Source organism: Amblyomma americanum, chromosome 10 (genome assembly GCF_052857255.1).
Source record: "Amblyomma americanum isolate KBUSLIRL-KWMA chromosome 10, ASM5285725v1, whole genome shotgun sequence".
In the NCBI taxonomy this organism is placed as follows: Eukaryota; Metazoa; Arthropoda; class Arachnida; order Ixodida; family Ixodidae; genus Amblyomma; species Amblyomma americanum.
In genome coordinates, this window is record NC_135506.1 from 143,498,444 (window position 1) to 143,519,042 (window position 20,599).

The window sequence follows — 20,599 nt, forward strand, 5'->3', positions numbered from 1 at the left end:
AGCGGCGCGGTTCTGCACAGCATCTAAAGAGTGATGAGATAAGTCTGATGTGGACACCAGATTGCACATGCATATTCGAGTTTGGATCATACGAAGGTTTCATATGCCAGTTTACGGACGGCCGGGGGCGACAACGATAATGCTCTTCGAATACAGCCCTGTGTGTTGGAGCACTCCGCGACCAGTTTAATTATATGCTCGGACCAATTTAGATTGCTTGAGATTAGGATACCGAGGTAATGATACGTTAGTACTTGTGAAGTATTGACTGAGTTCAAAGAGTACACGTGGGTGATGTTAGCGCGTTTGCGTGAAACTTGCATAAACTTACATTTTGAGATATTAAGCTGCATCAGCCACTTATTGCACCAGTCATCTATTAAAATTAAGTCATCCTGAAGCATGGTCTGGTTGGTTTGAGATGAAATTCGGCGGTAGAGGACACAGTCATCTGCGAAGAGACGTATTGATGATGAAATGCCACAAGGGAGGTCGTTAATATAGATGAGAAAAAGAAGCGGGCCAAGGACTGAGCCCTGTGGAACGCCAGAAAGAACCCTTGTTGAGACTGAGCGCTGCCCTCTTATGACGGTGAACTGAAAGCGGTCGGTGAGGAAGCATTTAATTTATGATAAGATTAAGGGGTCCAGGCTGAGAGAAGAAAGTTTACCGATGAGTCGCAAGTGAGGAACACGATCAAAAGCCTTAGAAAAGTCTAAGAATATAACATCAGTTTGGAAAAATGAGTGGCATGCCGCCTTAGTTACTCGAGATTTTGGTTACAAGGAGAAAAATGGATACGGGAGAGAATCATTGTCAAACACATGGTCGTTAGTTCTGTAAAGCAGTACCTAGGTAGTGAAATGTCATTGGTGTAGCGAAGGCCCGCATATCTGACTGTTCTTTATTTGGTCCTGGTGGAAAAATCTGTTTGTTGGAAACTATTTCTTTATTTTTAATCATCTGAGCTGTGTACAGCCTCCTGTATCATTAATAATAGTGTGTGACCGTCGATCACGTGGCTTTGATGTGCCTTATAATGACGATAAAAGGGGAATTTTCACACAGGTGCACCAAGTCCACTCCAGTGCGAGTGTCATCTGCTGTGCTAGGGCGCTGACACTGACAGTCATGCTATATTATTAAAAATCTGTGAAGCTCTACAACTTGAGTACATTGTGTTCAGCATTTTCCTGTCATTTGTTTTTCAAGTGACAGCTCTCATTAGGCCAAAGCAGGCAGTGTCAGAGGATGTTATCTGGGCATGTGTGTTGCCATTTGAGGTCACTCTATTCATGTGCCTTGTGCTACACAGAAGATGAAAGTGGCTGGTTGTTCTGAGCCACTATGTGTCCCATGGTTACAATGTAGCGTGGAGATGCTTTGACCTCACCGTGTGTAAAAAAGAAAAAAAAGCAACAGTGGGCTTTACCGCCGAAGGTGGATTTTGGTCCCTCGCAGCTAGATTTTCTATCGAGGAAGGGGTGGGGCTGTCCAAAGGCCCAAGCATTTAACCCAGAGAGAGCTTGTACTTATTAGAAAACTGGTGGGTATCCGGCGGCACTGCGGATTGAACCCAGCACTTCCCGAATGCCACGTGTTTGCTCCACCAGAAGGCCATCACTTCAGTCGGGAGCACACACCTAGAATGCTCGCTTTCGGGGGCACTTCCGTCAAGAAAAGCTCCTGATGAGGTGAACACATTTTTATGGTTCCTTCAAGATCATCCTGCAAGGAATCTACTGTAGTGAATGCCGACTGTTTGGCTTGACAGTGTGCATATCGCTGCACCCATTGCATGTCCCTCATTACCTTGTTCCTGTCACAGACTGTCTGGGATGTTCTGCATGGGTGCAGTTAGTTACTTCATACATGCTGCAGAGGAACCAAGTGAGGCAGGAGTGAACGTAGCCTTGCGACACCTCTTGCACCTTGTGTATTTCGGTAGAACATGTTCTTGGGCAAGTTGGTTCATAGCTTGAGTAGATGAAGCGCACAAAAACACAGCACACAGGAAAGGAAGACACGAGACAGGCGCTGTCTCGTGTCTTCCTTTTCCTGTGTGCTGTGTTTTTGTGCGCTTCATCTGCTCAAGCACCTTGAGTAATTAAAATGGGAAGGGTGGGGGAGGTAGGGCATATGCTAGTGCAACACATTCCTGTTAGGGAAGGCTCACTTCATTTGCTGATCTGGGCACATGCACTTAAAAGGGACCACATTATTGGTGTTCACAGAGTGTGAGCGAAAGTTTTTCTTTCATTCTAAATAGTGCTTTTTTTCGAAATGCCCATGACACGCTGTCAACGTCAGTGAAGAAGTGAGTTTTGCTTTTGGATGCAAACCCTTCCATATTGGAGCTGCTTGTGCATGGCGCATGCCAGTGCTGGAATGAATTACACTCGGCCTCTGTAACTGCGTCACTGTGCCAATAGTTCGGCCGCAGCTGGCTCCACCTGTGGACACGCCTGAACAACTCACCGTAATCAAAGAAACCGCTTTTACGTCTGCACATTTATATTAGAGATATTCCCTACCTGCACATTTATATTAGAGATATTCCCTAAATAATGACAATTACCGGCTTAGCTGACGATGTTTTAGGGGTGCGAAATTTTCTCACATGAATTGAATGCCAATCAGTTATTTATACATATGAAGAAAGAATGCCTTCGAATATGAAACAGAATAGCTGTTTAGTATTAAAGAGATATCAGAAAACGATAAATAGGCAATACTTCTATATTTTTCCAAATAGTTTGACATTTGTAACTGAAACAAAACCAAATTGACTCAGCAGCTTACTTAGATAAAACCATGTGCGTACAAGTGCATACTCTTTGATTAGATAGCGTAACAATATGCAGCTTATGACATGGTCGTACTAAATAAGTAACAAAATGAAATCCATAAATGAGTTATGGCTGGCAGTTAGAGATACCATGATGGGAAGCAAAATCTCATTAATTTAGGCTTGTCGGGCTCAGAAAAAATGCCGTGACTATCCAAAGGCCGAGGGGATGGTTTTTAGATAACTGTGTTGCCCCCCGCAATGATGCCTTTGGCACTGCTAAATTTTTGTGAATAAGTGAAAAATGCTTGAGAAGAATCGACTGTGGAGCGAGTTGGTGCCTGAGTAGAAGATTCAAGGCGCAAGCATGGAGAGGACAAACAAAGAAGGAACACGGGCAAGGTCCTTGTGCATAGTTTATTGCGCCAGCTCACCTTTTATTCCAGTGGTGCTAGGAAGAAAGCAAACAAACAAAACACGAATGGCTCTGCGTTGACGATAGCTGTGTGGATATCAATCCACATGCACGTTCTTTTTCTGTCAAAGGTATAGAGGGGGTGCTCACACATGCCTCACCTGCTTCTTTTTTGATTAGGACAGCTTGAAAGATTTCTCTGGTGTCTACTGAAGAAGTTGGCGCGGAACAACGAGGACAAGCGAGACAAACAAAGACAAGCGCTCGTCTTTGTTTGTCTCGCTTGTCCTCGTTGTTCCGTGCCAACTTCTTCAGTATGCATATATTAACCAACTAGCCCAACTTTCTGCTCTCCTAAGTGTTATTTCTCTGGTGTCCTTTTCCTAATGCTTACTGATGACATGTGCACCTGCAGGGAGTGCAAAATAAGTCTGTGAACAAGAATGTTTTTGTTGGACAAACTGTTTATGGTTAAGCTGACTGACAGAATTTTGTGAATTATCAGTTGCAACCAGTGGCGGCTGTGGCCAAATGTTTTAACTGAGCCATAGACGAGTTTAGTCGGTTGTTTCTTAGCAGTCTGCCGGTGTGGTGCCCATTGATGTGGCCCAGCAGTCTGTGGTTGGCAGGGGACATGAAGGGGCACATCTCACGCAGCTTCTTAGGCAGAGCTGAACTGCAGATTGTGTTTCAGAAGTGGCTCCCTAATTGCAGCAGTGGTTGTGCTTGGCAAAGGTCTAGTCATAGAGGAAGAATGACTGCAAAAGACACGAGGTGTCCCATGTCCAAGCAGCAGCACTTGATGGATGTGAAATGTGGGCAGAAAGCAGGTTGAACACAGCGGTGTTAGGGCAAGCAGTTTGGTTGCTGCCCAGGATTGCTGATGTCCTATTGCTAGTGCAGCGTCTTGTCTGTAGATTTCAGGCTGGATGCCTGCTTGTGCACCTCACTGCTCCTACCCTGCCTTCCTCCGGCCGCCATTTTCTCGAGTGGCCAGCAGAATGTGTGCTGTTAAGTAGCTACACTTGGCAGTGCGTTACTTGTGTGCCTCAGTGTGGGTTGCTTAGCCAGACAGTTGTGTTTGCCCCTGGTGAGAGAGGAGGTCCTCGTGCTGCTGCTGCTGCTCTGAGTTGTGCCTGTGGCCCTTAGCGTGTGGCGTCCCGCAGACATCCACCTTCTGAACATGATCATTCGGCTCTTGGGCACCCCGTCAGAGGAGTTCCTCGAGAAAATTAGCAGTCTCAGCGTGAGTGCCACCCTGGAACCCAAACCAGTTCTCTCAATTTTTTTCACTGCACAGCTCTTGAGCAGTGCTTCTGTCTATAGAGACTGTGCACGATGGGCCACTGAGTGTTCATTTGTGGACCCGTCTGCTTTGGTGAGGTTTCACTCCATTTATTGAAACAGTCAGTCTCTATAGAGTGCCATAGTGCAAAAAAATGCATAAATAAAAAGTAGCTGAACGAGGAGGCACACGTGGTTCACCGGGTGATGTGGGAGCCTTGTGTAGGCCTTGATCTTCTGCTTTTTTCCACTTATTCTTACTGCAAAAGCTGTGTACGGGAACGTCGCCTTGCATTGGGGTATGTGGCGGCCAAAACTTGGGTTAACCAGATGGCTGTTATGAGCTCACTGGCATGCATAAGAGCCCCACTGTCAGTCGTGGCAGCCGACCGTGCATGCTGCCAATATCGGCCTACAATCATCAGCAGCACAAAGCTGTTGGATGCCGAGGCACGTTGCTTAAGCGCATTACACTGCAGACCATAGCCAGTCTGCAATATTTAACTATCTATTTATTTGGGCAATACAAAATTCTTGCCCTTGAAGCAGGACAAAAGGGGGAATGTGTCCTGTCCCCAGAGACCTTTCTTTTGTTTGACAGAAACAGGCATTCTGCTTGTCGGCAGTAGGGGACACGCTGCGGTGTTTTTTGGTTAATGTCTAGAGCTGTGAGAGCACACTGTACATCTAGCCTCTTCCTGACTATTGGCAGTGACTATTGGCAGAGCCTTAACTTGTCTGCGAAGCATTCATTTGTGTCGTGGCCTGGTCAGAGACAGAGGTCAAAGTTGTGGCACCAGTATCCAGCTGCCAGGTACTATGGTGAAAGCATAACTTCACAGCAGCTGTCACAGATGTAGCATATTGGGAAAGGGAAGCGGGGCAGTGTGCTGTAGGCTTGCTTCATCAGAGACAGAGCTGGCCAGCGGTTTGACCTTGACCGTAATGTTGTTCTTCCTGGGTTTGCCAGACATTGACCAGCTCATGCACATCATGAGTGTGACGGGGACACCCGACGATTCCTTGCTCATGAAAATGACCAGTGAGGAGGTAGACGCATTTCTCTTCTTCTGCTTGTGCCTCTCTTCTGGTCTTGGCTTGGCTTTGAGCATGCAGGCTCACTTGACTAACTGGCCATCTACTGCTATGTGTGCTGGGAGGGCCACTGCGGCCGCATGACAGTTGTGGTCAGACGTGTGTGATGTTTGTCGCCAAAATTCTGAGCTCCGTTGCCCTCCAACATGTGGCTGCTTGTGGTCTTGCCTACTGTAGGGCCTTTCAGGACGTTGTCTTAACCAGTACGTGGATTGAACGAATTAACCCATTTATTCACTGCAAAATGCCCCTGCGTTGTTTGTTTCTCCACTTGCAGCCTCCCTCAGTAAGCAGTGATTCTATGGCTCTTGTTGATGCCCAGGCACTGCTGTTGGTCCAGTCGCTTTGTTGGGTGCCTGTGTGCAACCAGCGCAGATACCAGCTAGGTGTCAGAGCTAAGCTGGCCTTGTGAGGCTGAGGCACGTGAAGGACAAGACATGGCAGTAGATGCTTCAGACTAAGTTTGTTGATGTTATTACTTTCAGAGTTGGTGCTACACGTCCACGTTTAATGTCATTATACGAAAGTCGTGATAGCGATTACTTGTGTGAGTAAATAAAAAATTTCACTTGAATATAATCGGTGCCAAGGAAGTTGTTGAAAATGTATGTCCATTATTGTGCACAAAAAGTAGCCATAAACTGGCGTCAGCATGCAAGCCAGGACTTCATGACTGAAGTGCGAGTAAAAATGGCACCCTTTGCCCCACCTGAGTGAGTCCACCATCTGCTGCTGGATGGGAAGAAGGTCCATAACTAGCCAGAGCAACGCATGCATTGCTCAGGGGGCCATCGATAGCTGTTAAATTTATGTATGTGGCACCATAAGGCAGCAAGCACTGAATGGGATTAAAGTGTGGCAGAGGTGGAACAACTCCTGCGTGTCTAGCTTCCTTTGGCTAGGGTGGCATTTGGCACCACCCGTTTTGATCGTTCTTGGCGGGGCCTTGCTTTGGGTGGAAGAGTTGTGTTCGCCTTGACCCTCCCCCTCCCCTCACTAGACCTAAACCAGCTCAACAGGATCATGGAGCTGTGCGGCACACCTGATGGAGACCTTCTGGCCAAAATCTCGAGCAAGGAGGTGCGTGTCCTGCTCTCGGCATTTCCAATGTTGCTCGGCTCCACTTGTGCGGTGGGCTCGTTTGCCTGCACCCACAGCCACTCATTTTCCCTTGGTCTCTTGGTTTCTGGTCTTCACCTTGGTTGTTTGCAGGCGTCTTTCTCATTTCGAGGCTTCTGCATGTCCTCCCTACAGAGGTGCTTAAGCAGGTTCATTTTGCATGATGGTCTCTGCTTGCACAGGCTGCAGCCAGCCATTTGCGCTGCTTTCCCTGGACCTACTGAAACTCTCGGGGGATCTCTCGGGTGAGATCTATCTACCATTTTCAAGCTGCACTTTTTATAAGTTATGAGCATGGCTCAAGCCAACTTGAATGTTCAGTGCATGTGGATTGCCTCTTGCATGTCTTGCTTTCTCTCATTTATAGCCAGCCTCAGTTGAACACCTGGAAAAGGGTTTGAGTAAAGCAACTGATCAGCATTGTTTTGTTGCATCCGATGCACTGGCCACAAATACCAGCATCCTGTGCAACTTGCATAATTGGTCGCCTAATTGTAAGTTACGGAGGACACTGCAAACAGCAGTAAAATGATAACTGAAACTTCACAGAGATGCCAACACAGTTTGAATTAACTGTAGCTGCTCCATTCTGAGCACCCCTTTTTTTCAAAGTTGTAATACCCGTAGTGGGGGGGGGTGGTGATTGCACTCTAAAAATCTAGAATGACCCCCCCCTCCCCCCCCCTTACAACCTCCTGTCTTTATATTTATTTATTTATACACAGTACCTACAGCGCCCTCATTGGGGCATTATTATAGGGTGGAAACATCATAAATAAGAACAAACATCTAGTACATAATAAATTAGGCAAATGATGCGGTCTACACAGAAAATACAATAAACCCATGCACACAGAAGCAAAAACAAACAAACAAACAAAGAAAATAAAAACCATTGTAGAAAGGCAAACATACCCTAAACACACACATACACACAAAAAAAGATACATTTTAAAATACAGCATTGCTTAAAACATAATACACTCGGACAAGAATTATTGCACTTATATTGACAGGTGGCTTTGCAAATCGGTCAGAAACGATGTAGGAGGAGCGGTAGTGACCCGCGAAGGGAGACAGTTCCAATCATGCACTGTTCGTGGGAAAAAACTATATTTGAATACGTTTATACGGCAATTGTACTCGCGCACCTTAAGTGGGTGGTCAGTGCGGCGGAAATGTAGCTGGGTTCATTAATGTATTTCTCTTTTGGAATTCCAGTTTTATTATTAAGCACATTATAAAAGAAAGAGAGTCTCAAATATTTGCGCCTGTTTTCAAGTAATGGCCATCCCTACTTCTCGCGCAAACCAGAAGAACTTTTTTGGAAATTGTAATCGGCGGACACAAACCTAGCAGCCCGTTTCTGGACGCGCTCCAGCCCCTCAATATTCAGTTTTGTATGCGGGCCCCAAACCGCGCAAGCATACTCAAGTATCGGACGTACAGTAGACATGTATAATGTCTCCTTCAGCGTAAGGGGAGCGTCCTTAAAGTTACGTCTGAGAAAGTTTAATGTGCGGCTGGCTTTAGCAGATATGTAATTTACGTGTGTATTCCATGATAGGTCAGTAGAAAAAAAGACTCCCAAGTACTTATAAGTTGAAACTGCGGATAATTCAGTGCTACCAAGGAAATAGTCTGTTTGGAGGAATTGTTTCTTTTTTGTAAACCGGACCAGATTACATTTGGAGATGTTTAGCGCCATATTCCAGTTGTTGCACCAAGAGAATACAGAGTTGAGGTCATGCTGTAGTGAAATTGCATCTGCTTCAGAAGAAATATTGCGGTAGATACAACAGTCATCAGCATAATGTCTGATTATACTTGAAATGTTACTAGTGAGGTCATTTATAAAAATGAGAAAAAGAAGAGGGCCCAAAACCGACCCCTGCGGAACACCTGAAGTTACACCCACACTTTCCGAGCCGACACCGTCGATAACCACGCACTGTCTCCTTTCCGCAAGATACGCCTCAATCCAGGATAAGAGTGAGGTAGGAATATTTAATTCTGAAAGCTTCTGTAACAATAGGTTGTGAGCAACTAAATCGAACGCTTTTCGAAAATCTAAAAATATACAATCTACCTGACCGGCGGAGTTTAAGGGAACAGAAATGTCATGTGTGAATTCCACGAGCTGTGTTTCACATGAGAAGCCGGACCTAAATCCATGTTGTGTCGAACAGAAAAAACTATTGTTTTGTAGATGGCTAATTAACTGAGTATAAATGACATGTTCCAGTGTTTTGCACGACATGCTCGTAAGCGATATGGGCCTATAGTTACATGTTTTAGTTTTATCACCACTCTTATGAATCGGAACGACATTGGCACTTCTCCAGTCAAGGGGCAAAGAAGAATTCTCTAACGATTTCTGAAATAATGCAACGAGATACGGGGCAACTGAAACTGCACAATTTTTCAAAACGTAATTGGAAATGTTGTCAGGCCCTGGTGCTGATGTAACTTTAATTTTCTGTAATAAAAGCATGATCCCCCGTTCAGAAATTTCTACGTCATTCATTCTGGTCAGGGTGCTGGAAGATTGAAAGTCAGTATGTGTATTAATGGGATCGGAAAACACCGATTGGAAATAAAGATTGAAACTTCTCGCTTTACCTTTTGAATCCCTTCCAAAATCAGTTGCGTCTAGTATATCAGGCGCAGAGACCCTGCTGTTTCTCTTATTTTTAACATATTTCCAGACTGCCTTTGGGTTTGTATTTAGTTGTTGGCCTAGTGTGCTGAAGTATGCCCTTTTCGCTTTACGGATTTCTTTCGATAAGTTCTTAGTTTGCTTTTTCATCTCGGAGTACAAAGTTAGTGCGGGCGTATCGCAATATCTGCGAAAGAGCCGTTTCCGCCGGTTGATCATTGCCCGCAACTCTCTATTCATCCAATGCATATCGTCACGACGCTTGGCTGAAATCAAGCGGGATGGGATGAAAAATCTGCGTCAGTGACAAAATTTTAGTTTTAAACAAGTTCCAGAAGGAATCAATATTCAGGGATGGCTGATGTGAAAGAAACTCAGGAAAAAATGCGTCGAGTTCCTGTGATAGCGAAGCATAATCCCCTTTTTCATAAAAAGACACTTTGCGTGGTTGGGTGTGGTGGGTCTTCATAGCATTACAGGATACTTTTGCTAAAACTACATCATGGTCGCTTATGCCTGGCAGCGTTATGACAGACGAGACTAGGCTAGGGTCATTGCAGAAAAACAAGTCTAGCACATTAGTACTGGTAAGGCCGAGTCTGGTAGGGGTTTGAACAAACTGAAATAATGAGTGAGCACCAATTACTTCACGGAAAGCGGTATACAAGAGGGATGCAGTGCGAATTACTGGTTTAAAACAAGACCATTCTACGCTGGGCATATTAAAATCACCGGCAAGGATAATATGTGTTGCGTCTAAGGCTAATAATGTGTTGCTAAGTTCAAAAAATGGCTGTGCGCAGGTTGAACCGGGCGTCCTATAAAAAGAGCCAATTGCCAAAGAAGTACCATCGCCCAGCCGTACCCTGCACCAGACAGCTTCACAGGAATCGTTGTCTAAGTTAGCAGACACGCTTCTCAAACTGCTATGAACGAGGATGAACACACCACCACCGCGTACATTGCGATCCTTCCTATACGTGGTATAGGATGGAGGAAATATTTCACCATCACTTATGTTGCTGTCCAGCCATGACTCGGTTCCAATTACCACATGTGCGTTCGTCATTTGTAAGAGTGAGAGGAATTGGTCAGTTTTGTTTTTTAGACTGCGGCAATTAACAACAATACAGACAAGTTCATTTTTAATAGCAGTATTGATATCTCGACGAATTCAATGCTCAATTCCGCGGCTGCACTGTGGTTTCCGTTATCTTCAGCAAACATGATAATTGTTTGCTTTGACTTCAGTGTGTAGACAGCCCTTTTTGAACTGATGCCAACTTCCATTAGAGCTGTCGAACAGTCAACACCAAACAAAGCAACAACATGCCCGCAAAACTTAATCCTGTCAAACGCCGCTGATACCATGTCCACATGGTGATGTCACTTCACTTCACTTTATTGCCTTAAAGACATGAAGGGTGGGAGCAGGTATAAACTTATGTGCAAGAGCATTAACTCTTAAATGTGGTAGGTACATAACATGGTTTATGCAAAAAGCGTACTGCCGCTAAAAGACTGAGACAACACACACAAGCAAGACAAGACTGGTACCAACTTCCAACTGAGTTTATTCATGGAAAAAAACCACTTAATAACCACACGAGCAGGCAAAGATAAAAGTAAAACATATACAAGAGGTGACTTAAGGCACACATGCCAAAAGGACCAACCAATGATTATAACGCTGGTAATGACCCACTATGACCCACTAATGACCCACACCAGCGTTATACTCATTGCTTGGTTCTTTTGGCACGTGTGCCTTTAACTAATCCCTTGTATATGTTTTGCTTTTATCTTTGCCTGCTCATGTGGTTATTAAGTGGCTTTTTTCAGAAATAAACTTAGTTGGAAGTTGATGCCAGTCCTGTCTTGTGTGTGTGTGTTGTCTCCGTCTTTTAGCGCCAGTACGCTTTTTGCGTACACCATGTTATGCTACAACCGATTGGCTCAAATCAAAGTCTTGCCTGTAGATGCATAGTTAAAGAATTACAGGGAATGTTTACTAAATTCGAATCAGTGCGAAAACACGGATTTGTGCTACTTAGAAGACGACGATGAGCAGGCAGTGTCTTTGGACGGAGCAGATGGAAGTTGATGAAGACAACGCTCTGCAGTGTACAGCGCGAGAGTATGGTGCAGTTTAACACAAGGCGTGTTCGGCTGCAGTGATAGCCTAGTGGTCTCGAGCAGTGGCTTTCGAAGCTGATCTGTTCATGTTTCTGCGGGTTCGACTCCCAGTCATGGATATTGATGTGATTTCTTTTTCTGCCTCTTCCTCTATGCTCCCGAGGAGGTGCACGTACAGGATATGATTTTGGTTGGCTCTGAACCTCTGATTAGTGCTTTCACACTAAAAACGGTTGCAGTGATGTCATGTGGACGGTCGTTCCAGTCTATAGTTCAGCGAGGAAAGAGCAACCATTGGATACAACTTAAGCCTGCAGTGAAGCTCCACCCACATTCAGGATTGTTGCACAGAATTCTTCCACAACAAAAAAATAGTCCTTGAAGAAGAGGCAGAACACCAACCAAAATAAAAATGAACACTTGAATGACGTGACAGGCTGGCTACTTAAGCTTGGAAATGTGCCCTGGGCATATACACAAGCAAGTGCCTTGTCAGTGCGATTAAGAGCGTTTGGTTGTCTGAATGATTAAGGATTCTGGATATAAACGGCTTTGGTGATTCTTTTCTGTTTTTAAAATCCACACGTTGCTCCAATCTATGTCATGCTGCCTGCTTTCAGAATGTTCGGCGAGTGCATTTTACGAAGCTCTCTTCTTTGCAACATCATAATGGCGTTGTTTCAACATTTTAACAGAGTTCCCACTTTCACCCACATATACATGGTTACAGCTCTGCACGGTGTACTGTACACTATGTCTGGAAAATTTTTCTTTTGGCAGGCAGTTTTTCACGTTGACGAGGGCTTGCCGCAACTTTTTCGCCGGCACGTGTGACATCTCAACGCCATAAGATCGCAAGATGCGCGCCAAGGTTTCGCTGATCCAGGGACATATGGCATAAGTGCACGTTTTATAGCGGCTGGGCCACTGTCAGATCGGGGGTCGCAACAATTTGCGTTCCATGGCGTTAACGAAAAGTAACGGGTAGCAACATTCGAAGAGGTCCTTGCGAACTCTTTGACGGTCGGTTTTCGCGTCCTCTGGCTCTGTGCAGATGCGGTCTGCTCGACGAAAAAGCGACGCGACCACTAATCTCTTGTGAGAGGCTGGGTGAAGGGAGTGAAAGTGAAGGTAGTGTGAGTGCTCTTCGTCTGCACTTTGAATGAGAGCGCAGATTGGCTTCGCTAAGGTGTCTTCATTTTTGACTGTGAATTGGATGGCTCTTTTGATGCTGTTAAGATGCACTGTGAAATCAAGTAAAGCATCCTTCTTGATAATAGAAAAGCAGTCATCAATATTGTCACGTAGTGATGACGGCAGTCGAAGCAGCGATGAAGATGGACGAAACGGTCTTCTAAAAGAACTGTTTATTGGGCTGACTTGCACCCAAAATGGACTGAATCACTCGGCGGCGGCGAAGCGACAAGCGTGCTCGGCGGTCGTCGAACAGAATGCCGGCCACTGTCGGCCGTGCTCAATTTAAAGCTGATAGCGAACTTTCGAGATAAAGAGCGCAAAGTTACTAGAACATTCCGGAACAACGTAGAATCAGCTTTGCCTGGCTGCGATCAATCGAGATAAATCTAGTCGCGTCTTGCGTCGCAAACAAAGCGATAAGGTGGTGTCGCGGCAGATTTGAAAAAGCGAACAAACACTGCAAATATTGGCGGCATTACTCCCCTCTCAAAGAAGCATCGACCCGATGCATTAAAACAAATAATGCGACTAGTAAGGGAAAAAAAGAGATCTTGCGAAAATAGAGCATGGAAATGCAGCGGCCTTTAGCGCGCATAATACGGCTTCAGACGGACTACATGGACAACTTCTGGTCGTACGCGGCGTCGCTGGGATGCAGTCATTGCGTCAGGGATGACTTTATAATCCAGTTCACCCAGCCGACGAAGAACCTTGTACGGGCCGAAATAGCGGCGCAAAAGCTTTTCACTCAATCCACGGCGGCGAATGGGCGTCCACACCCAGACTTGGTCTCCTGGCTTGTATTCCGCGTTGCGTCTTCGTAGGTTGTAGCTTCTGGCGTCAGACCGCTGCTGATCTTTGATCCGTAATCGGGCAAGCCTTCGAGCTTCTTCTGCGCGTTGAAGGTAGGCGGCAACGTCGACGTTCTCTTCTTCTGTAATGTTGGGCAGCATGGCGTCTAGCGTGGTCGTGGCCTCCCTGCCATGGACGAGCCTAAAAGGCGTCATCTGGGTGGTCTCCTGCACTGCGGTGTTGTAGGCGAAGACGACGTAAGGCAGGATGACATCCCAGGTTTTGTGTTCGGCATCGACATACATAGCGAGCATATCGGCGATAATTTTGTTCAGGTGCTCGGTCAGTCCGTTGGTCTGCGGATGGTATGCAGTTGTCCTCCGGTGGCTGGTTTGGCTGTAGCGCAGGATGGCTTGCGTGAGTTCCGCCGTAAATGCTGTTCCTCTGTCCGTGATGAGCACATCGGGGGCGCCGTGTCGAAGAAGAATGCACTCCACGAAAAATTTGGCCACTTCTGCTGCTGTTCCGTTCGGTAGGGCTTTCGCCTCGGCGTAGCGGGTCAGGTAGTCGGTCGCTATGATGATCCACTTATTTCCAGATGTTGACATTGGAAAAGGGCCAAGCAAGTCCATGCCAATCTGCTGAAAGGGTCTTGCGGGAGGTTCAATGGGGTTCAGAAATCCTGCTGGTCGTGTGGGAGGAGTCTTTCGTCGCTGACAATCTCGGCATGTTTTCACATAGTGTGCGACATCGGCAGACAGTCGGGGCCAGTAATACTTGTCTTGAATGCGGCGGAGGGTGCGAGTAAACCCGAGATGTCCAGCTGTCGGCTCGTCGTGTGAAGCCTGTAGAACTTCTTCGCGGAGACAAGTAGGTACAACAAGGAGGTAGGCTGTTTTGTTCGCTGTAAAGTTCTTCTTCACAAGGACCTCATTCTGCACACAGAAAGAAGACAGTCCTCGCTTGAATGAAGCGGGGGGTGAAGAAACCTTGCCTTCCAGGTACTCGATGAGGCCTTTTAGGTCGGGGTCCGAGCGTTGCTGCTGAGCAAAAGAGCTTGCGCTGATGGGTCCCAGGAAGGCGTCCTCATCGTCGTCCAGCGGCGGTGCATCTACAGGGGCTCGTGAGAGGCAATCGGCGTCAGTGTGCTTGCGTCCGGACTTGTAAACGACGGTGACGTCAAACTCCTGGAGACGCAGACTCCATCGAGCGAGTCGGCCAGAGGGATCCTTCAAATTGGCAAGCCAGCAGAGCGCGTGGTGGTCGCTGACCACCTTGAACGGCCGTCCGTAGAGGTAGGGGCGGAATTTCGACGTAGCCCAGATGATGGCAAGGCACTCCTTCTCAGTGGTGGAATAGTTAGCCTCGGCCTTAGAAAGGGAACGGCTAGCGTATGCGATGACCTTCTCCAGCCCGTCACTTTTTTGAACGAGGACGGCGCCTAGTCCCACGCTGCTTGCGTCGGTATGAACTTCAGTATCGGCGTTTTCATCAAAATGCGCAAGGATCGGTGGGGACTGTAAACGACGCTGAAGTTCCTTGAAGGCTTCTGCTTGCGGCGCTTCCCATTTAAACGGCACGTCCGCCTTCGTCAGTTGGGTCAGGGGCTCGGCGATGCGCGAAAAGTTTTTCACAAATCGTCGGTAATATGCGCATAGTCCGAGAAACCTGCGCACTGCTTTCTTATCGGCCGGCGGTTGAAACTGTTCAATAGCAGCTGTTTTCTGCGGGTCTGGGCGTACTCCTTCCTTGCTAACGATGTGGCCTAGAAACAGCAGCTCTTCGTAGGCAAAGTGGCATTTCTCTGCTTTCAAAGTTAGGCCAGACGACTTGATTGCGTCTAGTACTGTTCGAAGTCTTTTGAGGTGCTCTTCAAAGTTCGAGGCGAAGACAACGACGTCATCTAAATATACCAGACAAATCTGCCACTTCAGGCCTGCCAGCACTGTATCCATTACTCGCTGAAACGTCGCTGGTGCGGAACAGAGACCAAATGGCATCACCTTGAACTCAAACAGCCCATCCCATTATCCATTATCCAGCCCATTATCTCGGGAGCACCTGACGAATGTTGCGTTTCATGTTTTTAAGTTTTTGTGTTGTTTTTTTCCCTTTGATTGTTTCTTCATATAAGAAGGTTTCATTGAATAAACCTTTTAGTTGCGAGTCAGCGCTTGTCCTGTTTCCCTTCTTTTCTTGTCCCTTGTAGTTCGCGCTGTTCAAATCATGAATATCTACCAACTCGCCCAAATGAACGTTTTGCTAGCCCATCCGGAGTTATGAATGCTGTCTTCTCGCGATCTCTTTCGTCGACCCCAATTTGCCAGTAGCCGCTCTTGAGGTCCATCGATGAGAAATATTTGGCGTTGCAGAGGCGGTCCAGTGTGTCCTCGATGCGGGGGAGGGGGTAGTCGTCCTTCTTTGTTATGTTGTTCAAGCGGCGGTAATCCACGCAGAATCGAAGTGCGCCGTCTTTCTTTCTCACTAGAACAACTGGTGCCGCCCATGGGCTGTTTGAAGGCTGGATGACGTCGTCGCGAAGCATTTCTTCGACTTGGTCCCGGATGGCTTGTCGTTCTCGCGGAGACACACGGTAGGGGCTTTGACGGAGAGGTCGGACGTGTTGATCCGTTATAATGCGATGCTTGGCAATTGGCGTCTGTCGCACCTTCGGCGATGTCGAAAAGCACTCACTGTAGTTTTGAAGCAGATTGCGGATCTGGTCTTGTCTGTTCCGGTGCAGGGCTGGGTTGATGTCGAAAGTGGGCGAGTTCTCTTGGTCAGGCGGATCTTCTGCGGAGGGGTCGGAGAGGGCGAAGGAATCTCGTACGTCAGATATTTCGTCGTAGAAAGCAATCGTCGTTCCTCTGTTAATATGCCGGTATTCTTCGCTGAAGTTAGTCAGCAGTACTTCGGCCTCGCCATTGCGAAAATGTGCGATGCCTCTTGCGATGCTGATTCCTCGGTCTAGTAGCAACTGCATGTTCCCCTCGATGATCGCTTCAGTGTTTATGGCTTTCGTGGCGCCTACGGTCACGATAACGCTTGAACGGGGTGGGACGCTCACTTCCTCCTCCAGGACACTTAGGGCAACGTGATTTTCCCGAGTTTTCATTGAAGCGATGGCTTCGTCCGTCGAAAGCGTGATCAGCTTGGATCGCAGGTCGATGATCGCCTGATGCTCATTAAGGAAATCCATACCCAAGATCACTTCGCGGGAGCATTGCGGTAGCACAACAAAGGTCGCAGGATAGGTATGTCCTTTGACAGTCACTCGCGCTGTGCATCGTCCTGATGGCGTAATGAGGTGGCCCCCAGCGGTGCGAATTTGTGGGCCGTCCCAAGCCGTTGTGACTTTTCTGAGCTGCGCAGCGAATGTTCCATTCATCACCGAGTAATCGGCTCCTGTGTCGACTAGAGCGGTAACTTTCCGGCCGTCGATAGTCACTTCTAGGTCGGAAGTCCTGGCTCTTGCATTGCATGTCGCTCTCGGCGTCGGGTCACGGCTTCGTCGCGTATGCGAGTCACGGGTTGGGCGTGTGGTCGAAGCTCCTCTGGGTGACGGCGTCGATTTCAAGGTAGCTTGCGTCGTGGTCGAGGTTCTCATTGTGTGCGGCGTCGGTGCAGCGAGTGTCGGTTCGTCATGCGGCGTCGCGGGTGCATCGTCTTCATGGGACGTGGTCGGTGGAGGATCTTCGGCGTTTAGCTCGTGAGCAACCTCACCTCCAGAGGTTGCTGCCTTTAGTTTCCCCTACGGGGGATGGGCGACCTTCCTCGTACCGCGGCTGCATAGCTGCGGCGTGGCGACGCAAAGCGCGAGGTTGACGGCGATGGTGAGCGCGAAAAGCGGTTCGGCGTGTACTCTTCTCGACGCAGGTACTCGTCGATTTCGTGCGGACGTTGTCCGAAGCGTGGTCGTGGAGCGTTAACGGCAAATCCTCGAAGACCGATACGTCGGTACGGGCAGTGGCGAAGAATATGGCCGGCCTCACCGCAATGGAAGCACAACGGCCGGTTGTCGGAAGTCCTCCAGGCGTCGCATTTCCTGGGGCTTGAGCGTCGGTCATAGGCTGGGCGGGCGGGGGCTGGGAGGCGGCGTTGTGGAACGATTGGCTCATCTCGGGGAGGACGTGGGGGTTGTCGCTGGGGCTGAGCAGTACTTACTGCAGCGGCGTAGGTCATGGCCTGGGGTTCTGCGGCCGTCGGGGTGCCAAGTGCCTGTTGCACTTCTTCCCGTACCACGTCTATCAGAGTCGCTGCTTGTGGCTGCGGGGAGGATGGCAGTAATCGGCGTAGCTCTTCTCGGACGATTTCGCGGATAACTTCCCGCAAGCTGTCACTGGTGGTGGCCGGCGTGTCCGAACGGATTGCACAGGCAGAGGAAGGACGATTGTACTGCCGAGCCCGGACGTCGAGGGTCTTCTCAATCGTGCAGGCTTCTTGCATGAATTCCTCGACTGTGTTTGGCGGCTGGCGGACGAGGCTTGCAAAGAGTTGTTCTTTTACGCCGCGCATTAAAAACTGAACTTTCTTTTCCTCGGTCATCCCGGGGTCGGCGCGGCGAAACAGGCGCTTCATCTCCTCGACGTAACCGCGGACGGGCTCATTCGGAAGCTGGATCCTGGACTCGAGGAGTCGTTCGGCTCTTTCTTTCCTGACGACACTGGTGAATACCTTCAATAGTTCTCTCTTGAATAGCTCCCATGTCGTAAGGGACGACTCGTAGTTTTCGTACCACGTGCGTGCGGAGCCATTCAATGAGAAGAACACCTGTCCAATTTTTGCCGCATCATCCCACTTGTTGAATGATGCCACGCGCTCAAATTGATCCAACCATTCTTCAGGGTCTTCGCCTAGGGATCCATTGAAAGTTGGCGGCACCCGCGGCTGCTGCAGTATGATCGGTGTCGACATCTTCGGCGAGGTTGTGGTGCTCGTAGCCGCGTCTTTTCGCTGTCTTGTGCGGTCCGGCAATTTCCCGAACTCAGGCTCCTCTCCCTGGAGACGTCGGCTGGCTCGCTGAGCTGCTGGCTTGTACTCGGGTGCGAAGCGCTCAGGGCTGGCTTCACGACTTGAAGGGGGCGTCTGGAACATGGAAGGCTACCCAGCACCTCCACCAGATGTCACGTAGTGATGACGGCAGTCGAAGCAGCGATGAAGATGGACGAAACGGTCTTCTAAAAGAACTGTTTATTGGGCTGACTTGCACCCAAAATGGACTGAATCACTCGGCGGCGGCGAAGCGACAAGCGTGCTCGGCGGTCGTCGAACAGAATGCCGGCCACTGTCGGCCGTGCTCAATTTAAAGCTGATAGCGAACATTCGAGATAAAGGGCGCAAAGTTACTAGAACATTCCGGAACAACGTAGAATCAGCTTTGCCTGGCTGCGATCAATCGAGATAAATCTAGTCGCGTCTTGCGTCGCAAACAAAGCGATAAGGTGGTGTCGCGGCAGATTTGAAAAAGCGAACAAACACTGCAAATATTGGCGGCATTACTCCCCTCTCAAAGAAGCATCGACCCGATGCATTAAAACAAATAATGCGACTAGTAAGGGAAAAAAAGAGATCTTGCGAAAATAGAGCATGGAAATGCAGCGGCCTTTAGCGCGCATAATACGGCTTCAGACGGACTACATGGACAACTTCTGGTCGTACGCGGCGTCGCTGGGATGCAGTCATTGCGTCAGGGATGACTTTATAATCCAGTTCACCCAGCCGACGAAGAACCTTGTACGGGCCGAAATAGCGGCGCAAAAGCTTTTCACTCAATCCACGGCGGCGAATGGGCGTCCACACCCAGACTTGGTCTCCTGGCTTGTATTCCGCGTTGCGTCTTCGTAGGTTGTAGCTTCTGGCGTCAGACCGCTGCTGATCTTTGATCCGTAATCGGGCAAGCCTTCGAGCTTCTTCTGCGCGTTGAAGGTAGGCGGCAACGTCGACGTTCTCTTCTTCTGTAATGTTGGGCAGCATGGCGTCTAGCGTGGTCGTGGCCTCCCTGCCATGGACGAGCCTAAAAGGCGTCATCTGGGTGGTCTCCTGCACTGCGGTGTTGTAGGCGAAGACGACGTAAGGCAGGATGACATCCCAGGTTTTGTGTTCGGCATCGACATACATAGCGAGCATATCGGCGATAATTTTGTTCAGGTGCTCGGTCAGTCCGTTGGTCTGCGGATGGTATGCAGTTGTCCTCCGGTGGCTGGTTTGGCTGTAGCGCAGGATGGCTTGCGTGAGTTCCGCCGTAAATGCTGTTCCTCTGTCCGTGATGAGCACATCGGGGGCGCCGTGTCGAAGAAGAATGCACTCCACGAAAAATTTGGCCACTTCTGCTGCTGTTCCGTTCGGTAGGGCTTTCGCCTCGGCGTAGCGGGTCAGGTAGTCGGTCGCTATGATGATCCACTTATTTCCAGATGTTGACGTTGGAAAAGGGCCAAGCAAGTCCATGCCAATCTGCTGAAAGGGTCTTGCGGGAGGTTCAATGGGGTTCAGAAATCCTGCTGGTCGTGTGGGAGGAGTCTTTCGTCGCTGACAATCTCGGCATGTTTTCACATAGTGTGCGACATCGGCAGACAGTCGGGGCCAGTAATACTTGTCTTGAATGCGGCGGAGGGTGCGAGTAAACCCGAGATGTCCAGCTGTCGGCTCGTCGTGTGAAGCCTGTAGAACTTCTTCGCGGAGACAAGTAGGTACAACAAGGAGGTAGGCTGTTTTGTTCGCTGTAAAGTTCTTCTTCACAAGGACCTCATTCTGCACACAGAAAGAAGACAGTCCTCGCTTGAATGAAGCGGGGGGTGAAGAAACCTTGCCTTCCAGGTACTCGATGAGGCCTTTTAGGTCGGGGTCCGAGCGTTGCTGCTGAGCAAAAGAGCTTGCGCTGATGGGTCCCAGGAAGGCGTCCTCATCGTCGTCCAGCGGCGGTGCATCTACAGGGGCTCGTGAGAGGCAATCGGCGTCAGTGTGCTTGCGTCCGGACTTGTAAACGACGGTGACGTCAAACTCCTGGAGACGCAGACTCCATCGAGCGAGTCGGCCAGAGGGATCCTTCAAATTGGCAAGCCAGCAGAGCGCGTGGTGGTCGCTGACCACCTTGAACGGCCGTCCGTAGAGGTAGGGG

The 20,599-nt window shown here is 48.6% G+C and overlaps 1 protein-coding gene across 15 annotated transcripts in view; it reads left to right on the top strand.

The window, feature by feature from the left end:
* The window catches only part of p38b (p38b MAP kinase), a 210,742-nt gene that overhangs the window by 96,783 nt on the left and 93,360 nt on the right, over positions 1–20,599 (top strand). For 7 of the 15 annotated variants that reach the window (XM_077639064.1, XM_077639061.1, XM_077639065.1 and 4 more), the window contains exon 9: positions 4,370–4,449. In XM_077639064.1, the coding sequence (XP_077495190.1) occupies positions 4,370–4,449 (80 nt within the window). Of the gene's footprint in view, positions 1–4,369; positions 4,450–5,457; positions 5,538–6,582; positions 6,663–20,599 lie in introns of all 15 variants that reach the window. The other 8 variants (XM_077639063.1, XM_077639068.1, XM_077639070.1 and 5 more) reach the window with 2 other exon arrangements.